This window comes from Hippocampus comes, unplaced genomic scaffold, assembly GCF_001891065.2.
Source record: "Hippocampus comes isolate QL1 unplaced genomic scaffold, H_comes_QL1_v1.1 scaffold234, whole genome shotgun sequence".
NCBI lineage: Eukaryota > Metazoa > Chordata > Actinopteri > Syngnathiformes > Syngnathidae > Hippocampus > Hippocampus comes.
The window spans coordinates 143,623-154,031 of record NW_017805479.1 but is presented as its reverse complement, the minus strand read 5'-3'; the positions used below and the strand labels follow the sequence as shown (position 1 = coordinate 154,031).

Genomic DNA, 10,409 nt, shown 5'->3' with positions numbered 1-10,409 from the left:
CTACCATGATAAATAAGATATTTATCGAGTGGCTTTCAATGTTATTTAAAATAACATTGAAAGCCACTCGACTAAGTGGAAATAATATGACGTAAAGAATACAGAGAATAATTTTGTTTACATATTTATGAAACTAAAATAACAAATTAAATTTATGTTATTCTCAGAAAAGTAAATTTATGAAATTTACTTTTCTGAGAATGTTTAGGCCAGCAGAGAAGGCCTTGCTGGCCCTGACGGAACGCCACTGACATGTACACACAATTGTATGTACACACGTATATTTGATCATTTATTTTTTGACATTTTAGGGGAAGCTGAGCTTCCCTTGCATAGCCACCATAGCGACCGCACAGCTGCAGCTGCGAGGCCGCGTCTGCGGTCGATCTCTAGCTTGAGATCGCTGTTGCTTGTAATGGTGGAGCCCAGGTAGATGACGGAATCGACGAATTGCACTACTTCTGAGCCAAAAAACGGGGGAAGGGTGGGGTCTGTCACCAATATACATACGTTTTGTTTTCTGCCAGCTTACTTGGAGGCCCAGCTTTGCTGCTTCTGTTTGGTATATGGAGAGAGCACTGCTGAAGTGTTGGAGGGATTTGCTGAACAGGGTGGTGTCATCACCGTATTCAAGGTCGGTGAGGTGGAGGTTGCCAAATGACACACCTGAAACTTGCTCCCAGACTCGGATCATGAGGTGGTCGATAACACAGTTAAAAAGGTCAGGAGCAGTGGATATTGCGACGAAGAAAGAAATATTAGCAGCCTCCCACTAAAATGCGCCAACATAAGGGCACCACAGAGCAAAGTATGTGAAATACCTCACCATCACGCTAAATCAGGGAGACGCTCGCCGCATATTGCGCGGAGCGAGCTCGAAATCCATATTTCAAGTCGGCCTCCTGCTATTGTCTGTTGAAATGCACCTTTCATTTTCTTCTTGGTCATTGGCTCTTGTGTCATCTCATCACAGGGCCTTTTCCCCATCCCAAAGAAACTTCCCAAACTCATTTTGCTAACTTTTAGTACTGACGGAATCTCTCTGTCCATCACTAACAGGTGGGTTTAACAGTGGGTTTAACATTAGCTTACGTGACCAAGAAAATTAACATCTTGATATGTCGATATGTCACTTGAAAGAAAAAAAAAATCAAATCTTTTTCAGCCTCGGATAATTAATAAACTGCATGTGCTTTCTATTTTTTTGTACTCTTTCACCTGTGCGAAGACTTCTGTCTTAAGCAACATCATATGATACTGGTGTTCACCCTTTCATGCACCCTGTAACCTGACAACATGATAAGCTGTCCACTGGAGTGGCCCGCTGTCCCTGAAGGGTTAATATCCTCAAATAGTAAAAAGTGTTCTGTTGAGCCCAACTTGACAATGTTGAAGATCCCTTCTGCCTCTGCTAATTGCGTCCCACAGTGAAGGTTATAACGCCTGGAGAGATTGTCTGAAGCCATCCGAGCTGCTGTCAAAGCTGTGCAGAGAAAACAACGTGGACGGTCCTCACTTCAGACCAGGATGCATCACCGTGGCAGACAAAGTCTTCACCGGCAAGACGCTTTTCACGCATGAAGGTACGTGACCCAGTTTCTGCTACTACGGATGATCCAAAGGATAATCCTGACGTGTGCATACGTACCAGATGAGGAACCGGTAGAGTCCTACGAGCACTTGTCTCTGAAGATTCTGCATCGGTGGGCTGAGATACCAGCTGTTGGATGCAAGCTGGTACCGGAACATATCGAGACCAGGACACTATTTCACAAGGCTCGGCCCGGGATGGATCAGGTTTAACAGAGTTTTGAACTATCGGAAGAACCTAAGTATCGTACCAACATGAGTGTTGCCTTGTTGCAGGCAGAACAAAGCTCAATTTTGCCTATTTGATTGCTTAAATAGGAGTTTACATGGCTTTTGTGTATACGTGTGTGAGCGCGTGTGTGTATGTGTGCCCGCACATGCAGGGTCAGGTCCAAATGTGGGTTGACATGTTCCCTTTGGACCTGCCTCATCCCGGTCTTGCAGTGGATATTTCCCCTCGCAAGCCCAAAGGGTGAGACCAGTTTGTGAACGGCACTCGGGCAAAGCATGCCGGTTTTTTTTTTTTTTTGGACGGGGTGTCAATATTGAATGTGTGGTTGCAGGTATGAGTTACGCGTCATCATCTGGAACACCGAGGACGTCATTCTCGAGGACAGCAACTTCCTGACTGGTCAAAAGTCCAGTGATATTTATATCAAAGGGTAAATTTCTGTAGTTTTTTTAGCCTTTCGTGTCGGCATGTAGCGACAGTAAGCAACTCTACTCGTCTACAGCTGGCTGAAAGGTTTGGAGGACGACCGCCAGGAGACCGACGTCCACTACAATTCTCTGACAGGGGAAGGAAACTTCAACTGGCGTTTAGTTTTCCCCTTCAGCTACTTGCCTGCTGAGAAGGTGATCGTAGCTGCTGTGTGAAATGCTTGCCTGTAAATGGCACTAAAACATTTTGGTCCAAGACAAATATCAGATTCTGTTCCAAACTATTAGGCTTCTGATGTTTGCTCTGTAATTATCTTTATTATTATTTCGCTCAAAATACAGCATATCAAATTATGCATAACCTTGAAATGAGTTGTAAATAACTCGAAATATTTATCTTGGATTCAAAGTGCAACATTTAAAGCTGCTCTCTTGATCACTTCAAAAAAATGTTTTGCAAGTCGTAGAAAAATAGCGTCAACAGTTAGTGCTCGGCAAAATTGGAAATACCGTATTTTCTGCACTATAAGGCGCACCTAAAAGCATTCAATTTTCTCAAAGGCTGACAGTCCGCCTTATAATCCGATGTGCCTTCTATATGGATCAATATTATGACTTCTTGGATGTAGTATTTTAAATGTTCTGTAAAGTACTTTATTACAGCTGCAGTGGTTGTGAAAGCGCTATATAAATAAAACTGCATTGTATTGTATTGTATTCCCTTTAGCGTACCTCCATCTAGTGGATTCATAGCGCAACCGCAGCAACTATTGTAGCTTCTATTCTATGCGCCTTATAATGCGGTGCGCCCTATATATGAAAAGTTTTCAAATAGGCCATTCATTGAAGGTGCGCTTTATACTCCGAAGCGCCTGATAGTGCGGAAAATACGGTATTAAAAACTGCTACTGTCTACTGTTATTGCATTACATCTGAACAAATTGTACTTTTTTCACACCACACGTGAACAAAATGCTGCCTTAACTCAACATTGCCAGTTTGGGACATCATATCCGGTTGAAAGTCAAGTTGAGTTCATGGCTATATGCAAGTTTTTTGAGTTCTTATTCAATATCCTACTAGTGTGCTAAATTATGTGTGTACTAGGACGCCATTAGTCCTCACATGCAAGACAATTCAGTCTACTGGTAAAAGACTACGCCTTAATCTGTTTCTTGCATGCCTTAGTCAAAAAACACATAAGGAATTGACACAACAACCTGAATTTGTTTTCGTATTTCTTCTGACAAATCACCTTCTTATAGGTAGTTGTGGTAAAGAAGCGAGACAGCATTTTCTCCCTGGACAAAACAGAACAGAAGCTGCCCGCCATCCTGAGTCTTCAGGTGTGGGACTTTGAGACGCTCTCCTCCGACGACTTCCTCGGTACGCCCAGCATGCCAACGGAGCTTCAAAATGTTGTCATTTAACGCCCTGCTTGCATGTGCGTGCTCAGGCACGGTGGAGTTAGACCTCCACAGCTTCCCGCGTGGAGCAAAGACAGCCAAATCTTGCAAAGTGGACGTCTTCACGGACGGGACAGAGAGGATCTCCATCTTCCAGCAGAAGAGGTCCAGAGGATGGTGGCCTTTCAGCAAGTCTGGGGAGTTGACGGTGTGCTAACCTTAAGATTGCACATCCCCGAAGGACTGAGAAACAAATCCATAAAGCTCAGTAGAATTGACTAACAGGTGTTGTCCAATTACCTCACTAGGGGAAGGTGGAGGCAGAGTTTCACCTTGTGACAGCTGAAGAGGCTGAGAAGAACCCAGTGGGGCGAGCCCGCAAGGAACCAGAACCGCTGCCCAAACCCAAGTAAGAATCCAAACACTTACACGTTATAGTGAAACCCCGCTGCCGGTACTCCCCACTGAACTAATTCTTTCACTTGTGTTCATAGTTCATTAGTTCAACAGAGTGTACAGTTAACTTGTAGTCAACCTTAACGGGCTGTCATAAAAACCAGCAAACAAAGTAAATGGCGGGAAACAAAACCTGGACATCATCCTTTCCTCTTTGTGTGCCCGCTCCCAGCCGTCCCGACACCTCCTTCTCGTGGTTCGTCAACCCCTTCAAGTGTTTCTTCCACCTGGTGTGGCGGAACTACAAGAAGTACATCATTATCGCTCTGGTGCTACTGATCACAGCGCTCTTCCTGGCCCTGTTACTCTACACACTGCCGGGTGCCATATCTCAAAAAATAGTTAATGGATAATACCTGCATGCACATGAAAAAAAATTATGGAAATTATCAGAATCCGAATCATCTTTATTGGCCAAGTATGTAGAACACACAAGGAATTTGTCTCCGGTATAACACGCTGCATTAGTATCATCATAAACAAGGACATGACAAATAGGTATGGAAGGACATTTCGTAATGTAAGTGAACCGTAGTGCGGTGGTACCACCCAGTGACAACTGTGAGACAATGTGCAAAGTATCAAGCAGAATTAAAGTGACCAGTGGTCACTTTATTTGTCACGGTCTGTTTTTTTTTGGGCAGTTAAATGTATTATTGTTGGAAAAATAAAGATTTACTCATAGCGGTAAACCCAGTTTTTGTCATTTCTGTCAATATAAAAGAGCATCAAAAGGAATCGATTAACAATTTCCTGGGGAAAAATAACACTGAATGAACACGCACGTTACTCGCACAGCACATTTTAATGGGATTCAGTCAACATAATACACAAAACAGTTAACATGTTTAGTTTCTGCACACATTTCATCTAAAAAATTATGTTAGTCATTTGACAGTCGGTGTGCGCATCTGATAACAGTTGAACAATACTCGAAGGTTTTCGATGCTCACCAAAGACACAAAGTGAAGAAGAGAGGTGCGACATTATCAGGGATGGGCATAAATGATGTAATTATAGTACATTTATTAATTATTTGGGAATTTGTATTTCATCCCTACCGATCGCCAGATGAGTTCCAGCCCAGCGAATGCGGTACAGTTTCGCTTTGTTTAGAACAAGCCAAGGGATTTACATCACCCCCTTGTCTACTTGCCCGTACGTAATACTCTGTTAGAAAATTGAGTTCCTCGAGATTTGAAACACCCAACGTTTTAATCAGATCTACAGGCTAAGCGAGCAGTGAATTCAGGCCAGTCACAATCACCCCAAAAATATGCAACTCACATTTTCAGCCTACACAAATTTCCAAGAAAATGGGCCTATTACATTGACAAGGGTCCAGTAAAAGTATATTTATGTACATATGATTTCTTATTTTATTTTTTAAAATAAATTAGCAAAAAATATATATATATTTTTTAACGTTTCATGTTGTCAATGTACGTATATGTTTGAAGGAAAAATGTGTATAATAATTAATTCAATTTTGAAATTGGGCTGTAACATAAAATGCGGGAAAAGTGAAGTGCGTTCGCACTGTGACTACTTTCCGGATGCAATGTGCACATCACCGGGCACCAAATGAATGAGGCATCTTCATTGATCGCTCATTGTATCTATACCACATACAATATGGCGGCACTGACGATGTATAATTCAGCTCTCAAGGCAGAGGGCCTATTCAGAAAGTCAAATCTCCGAACCTTTTCTCTATCTTTGTTAAGAATGCGTCACTGAATCAAAGAGAGAAAAGTTGCTTCCATTCAAACATCTGAAAGCATAGCAGGTTGAAATTGGTCATTGTGCAATGGTAAGCATTGCTTTTTCTTTTTGTCCTTTTCCTCTCATTGAAAGTTTAATCCTTTACAATTTGTCTTTTTAAATTTAGAGTTGACAGCTTTTATTTTCTCTATGGATTGGAATGTGAGTCTTACAATTGTTGAGGCAACGCTACTGTTCCGTAAGCCTTTTCTTGATGCAAATTCATATATAGCGTTCTGCACTTTTTAAGTCTATAGTGTGAAACTTGAGCGTCTTCGCAATGTCTGTTGGTAGTCTGTTGCTGTGAATATAGTTGACGTGAAGGACTGTGGGTTATATAGCTCCTCCTACTGAATAGTTGGTCAGGAGTCACCTGAGCTAAAGGTGACTTAAAAGTTTCATTGAAGCATTTCTAAAATTTGTGGGTCTTGTTTCAACAGGAAAGTAAAGTTTAGCGTCTATGTACTCTATGTCAGGGATGGGCAACTTAAACGATGGAGGGGGGCCAATTTTTTGTCAGCGCTAATGGAGGGTTACAAAGAACGAGATGTATGACAAACCAGATGTTGGACAAAAATGCCATTTTAAATATGGACAAAAAATATGTACATATCTGTTTTTTGTTTTTTATTAGACCAATAGACAAAAGAATATCTTCATATCTTGCATGCTCAAATGTACTGATCAACTACAAAGCAATAAAGCAAACCAAAACCAACCACATACTGTGATTTGATTTCAATGTGAATTTTTGTAACTCCTAATGGCCTTCAAAACAAACTGTCAACGTTTTTTGTGTGCATGCACGTGTGTGTGGGTGGTGGGAATGGCGTTTTGTGTACTCTTGAGATCAATGTTGTGGTGGCAATGTAGGTTGCAAAATTTCATGGCTAATAGTCTCTCTAAGCAAACTAGGGACTTTGGTTTAAATTGGGTGAACATAAAATCTGCTTCTTATTTTACCTGAAAGACACAATTTTTTGACCTAATGCGGGAGATAAAGCACTCCTCTCTTCTTCTCTGATACAGAAGCACAGGACAGTTTTCGGTTTGATGGTGCCCTATCCAATGGCAAACACTTTCACTAAAACTTAAAACTCTTTCGCTACAGTAAACAATTTATTTTCACAAATGAATCAAGGGCCACTCTGAGTGTGCACTCGTGGGTTGCCAGTTGCCTGTCTCTGGTCTATGAAGTCATCTCAATGGAGGCAAAATAAGTGCCAGCAACCAGGAGAGGGCGCTGTTCTTCTGGAACTTTTTTCTTTTTTTAAACAAAGCATCTCATGTTAAATTGTTAGAATTCTTGGGAAATATTTCTGACGAATAACTTTTAAAAAAAGAATGAATGTATTTTTTGCCATATAAAATGTTTGAAATGAAAAAATACAGGATTGCCTATTCATTACTTTACATTTCAAAATTGACTAACACCCCATCCCTACGATACAAATTATCTTTGTGAAGTGAATGTGTTCGGCGCAACAGGATATGAATGGCATTCAGTGTTTAAACTACACATAAAGAAGTGTCCGGGGTGCCATTGCCAGACAAACAATGGTAGCTAAGCCTGGATTTTCATGAATCGACGTTGGCGTCCATCAGAGACTTGCTCTGTTGCGATATGCTAACCTGCGGATAGGTGGCAGACGAATTTGATGCTGACATCGACGTGTGTTGATCAACCTGTGTGGCCATATTCGGGCCCCTCAGGAACAGGGAGGACGACGACGTCGGCGTGACGAATGGGAAATTCGTGACTGCAGAGATAACCACATTGTTGAGCGGACTGGAAGTGGATGCTGAAAAGAGTACACATTAGAAATTCAGGATGAGCCTAAAATGCAGTTACCTTTGCAGGTGAACTTAATTTGACCTCTTCTAAGCTTCAAACCTTTGACCAGCCTCTATCGGGCATTTCACATGGAGTCTAAGCAATAACAAATGCCATTATTCCTTTTTTATAGCACAATAATTCTAAATGACATTTACCTGACATTATTGTACTAACTGACCCGCTGAGGGTAACCAAAACTGCAGTGTAGTCCACATTAAAAACAAGTTTGACACCCCTGAAATAGGGGCTGCAAGGGAGTCAGCAAATTGAGTTTGCAGCTTTAATTCATTTTATTACTTGCGTCTAAGGTACAAATGGCACCACTGCAACTGAATTAGACAATTAGAGCTAGGGGCTCATCTTACCACCAGATGCTTTGTGTTGCTGAGGACCACTGACTGGGAAACCATCCTTGGAAAGAGCCACTGCGCCACCTTGAGTCTGGAAATGAGCATGTTCTTAATGATAAGGATGCAAGTAAGTACTGTTACTGTATCACCGGCAAAGGATGCTGTGTGTCAGCCCTGGCTGATGTCATCTCATACAGACTCAAGGCATCTACACCAACCTGAACCTGGTTGAGACAAGCCTGCAGTTTCCGCTTTGCCCGCCATCTGGCCACCCTCAGTCTGGTCTTTTCTCGCCGCTCCCGTACCTAACAAAAAAAAATCAAAATAAGCTCACCAACAGCGATTGACAACCACATGTGCCAGGAGGAATCATCAGGTAGGCAGAAATCTGACTGCATTTTGTGAACACTTACTGGTATTTCAGTATTATACAGCTACCTCTGTGCTTCAGCAGTGTTGTGCAATACAGTTGAAGATTTCGATTTTTATTCTAAACATAAAACCTTCAGGCTTCTACCAGAAAGAAAAAAACAAAAGCAGGAAAAGCCGAACACGGGGTTTTTCCTGCTGCCACCTCCTGCTAATTATGTGCCGCTCCCAGCCAGACCGATTGATATCGCTCAACACAGCATAAAGCTGTCGTTATGTCAACATGTACATGATTGAAACATTCTTTTTTATCGCTCTTAAAGACACACGAGGCAGTGGCTTTGACAAGCAGTTACCTGGCTCAGGCATACGGAGGAAGGCATGCACTGTTAGTTATGCCAAAAACACTGCGCCCCAACACAGCAGGCAATCGCTGCCGCCCTTGTGAGACGCATCAACCAACTACAGGCTGGACACATTAAAAATACATGAGGTGACGGCCATTTACAAAGCAGGAGAAGAGAAGGAGAAGTATATGGATGGTAGTACATAAAAACACTGTTACAAAAACTACAATCATAGTTCAGATAGATACATTAAGAATTTTATTTTTTTTAAACGGAGGGCACTGCAATGCACGGACCACAGAGCACTTGAAGGCTGCGTCGAAATAATCTATGTGTGTCTCAAACAAAAGTGGCCTCACAACATGAGCTATGAGTCCATCATTCTCCTCATCTCGGTTTTGATAAAAGAATGCTTTAACGTGATAATAGTCATCTTCATATTGGAACTCTTAACTAAGGTATATTACAAACGGGTCTGTTGAATTTACAGAATACATGCTCGTCATGGCGCCTAGTCAGGATGGTCCCACCTCTGCCTTAATTTGAGCCAGAAAAAACCCTGCTAATTGAAAACTTTTATCTGGGGCTAATTTAAAACGGTGACCAGTGTGTGTGCCAACTCCCATGAATTTGAATGTGATTAAATTAAGCCACAACCCAGTTGATGTTGTTTTTTGTTTTTGTTTTTAATCAGGGGTTTTATAGCTTGATATGTCCTGTGTGCGCCTTGTCTTAAGGTTTGGGAAACACTTCTCACAATGGGAAACACTTCTCACAAATGACATCAGTAAGAAACTACTCACTCACCAGATCGGCCAGCAGAGGCTGAGGCAGCGTTTTTTCCAGCTCTCGCCGTCGATTAAGGCTTCGCCGGCGTAGCTCATTGCGCCGCAGTTTGTACTCTTCATATAAGCTGAAGTCCTTGTTCCACGGACCCCGCACCATCTGCCGTGAAGTGTCAGGAGGCAGTGGGGCAATGGCAGGAAAGGCTGTCTGAGGCGTGGCATCTAGCAGATGGGATGTATATGGGAATAAATGGAACGCATGAAAACGGGTTATCCCGAATTTTTCAAAAACCTGAATTTTGACCGAATATTGACAGCATGTAAACATTGTCAGTGTTTGTTGAAAAACACATGAGAAGAGGACCTTGTCAAAAAATAATTGGAAATTAAATTGCCATCGCAATTTTGGGGTGATGGATTATCAATTATTTTCCATAATCACTTAGCCCTAGTTTGTACTACGGCCATACAGCAGGCCACTTACAAAAGTAGCACTAAACATGTTGAAGATTAAGTGTATTCAATTTACACACTACTGTATTTGAAACTTTAACAGAAAAAAATCCCAAGATTGGTCACTATTCTTTCAAGTGAAAACTTGCAATTTTGCTTATGCATTCCTGGTGAGCACCAATTTTGCTGCTCAAAATCAAAACTAAAAAAGGAAACACATTCCATGCCATATTTAAGATTGGTTCATTACTTGTATTCATAAAGTGTTGTGTAAATGTGATAAAAAGCTGTTAATTCTTACCTCATACAGTGATAGTGAAGTCCCACACTGTTTACTATATATGGGTTATGAATGTATTTTATTATATAAAGTGGATGTCTATTTACAGTAT

The 10,409-nt window shown here is 41.6% G+C and overlaps 2 protein-coding genes across 3 annotated transcripts in view; one reads left to right on the top strand and one right to left on the bottom strand.

Moving 5' to 3' along the window:
- The window catches only part of fer1l6 (fer-1 like family member 6), a 33,541-nt gene extending 29,052 nt beyond the window's left edge, over window positions 1-4,489 (top strand). Inside the window, exons 36-44 of the mRNA XM_019875649.1 lie at window positions 1,429-1,583; window positions 1,652-1,797; window positions 1,974-2,062; window positions 2,154-2,252; window positions 2,325-2,445; window positions 3,516-3,636; window positions 3,707-3,864; window positions 3,965-4,065; window positions 4,285-4,489. Coding sequence (XP_019731208.1) covers window positions 1,429-1,583; window positions 1,652-1,797; window positions 1,974-2,062; window positions 2,154-2,252; window positions 2,325-2,445; window positions 3,516-3,636; window positions 3,707-3,864; window positions 3,965-4,065; window positions 4,285-4,465 — 1,171 coding nt within the window. The 3' untranslated portion in view covers window positions 4,466-4,489. The remainder of the gene's footprint in view (window positions 1-1,428; window positions 1,584-1,651; window positions 1,798-1,973; window positions 2,063-2,153; window positions 2,253-2,324; window positions 2,446-3,515; window positions 3,637-3,706; window positions 3,865-3,964; window positions 4,066-4,284) is intronic.
- A 413-nt stretch (window positions 4,490-4,902) lies between these two features.
- The window catches only part of LOC109519278 (uncharacterized), a 7,365-nt gene continuing 1,858 nt past the window's right edge, over window positions 4,903-10,409 (bottom strand). Inside the window, exons 3-6 of one of the 2 annotated variants that reach the window (XM_019875701.1) lie at window positions 9,583-9,786; window positions 8,282-8,368; window positions 8,079-8,154; window positions 4,903-7,678 (exon numbers count right to left, since the gene is read on the bottom strand). In XM_019875701.1, coding sequence (XP_019731260.1) covers window positions 7,558-7,678; window positions 8,079-8,154; window positions 8,282-8,368; window positions 9,583-9,786 — 488 coding nt within the window. In that variant the 3' untranslated portion in view covers window positions 4,903-7,557. The remainder of the gene's footprint in view (window positions 7,679-8,078; window positions 8,155-8,281; window positions 8,369-9,582; window positions 9,787-10,409) is intronic. The other variant, XM_019875700.1, reaches the window with a different exon arrangement.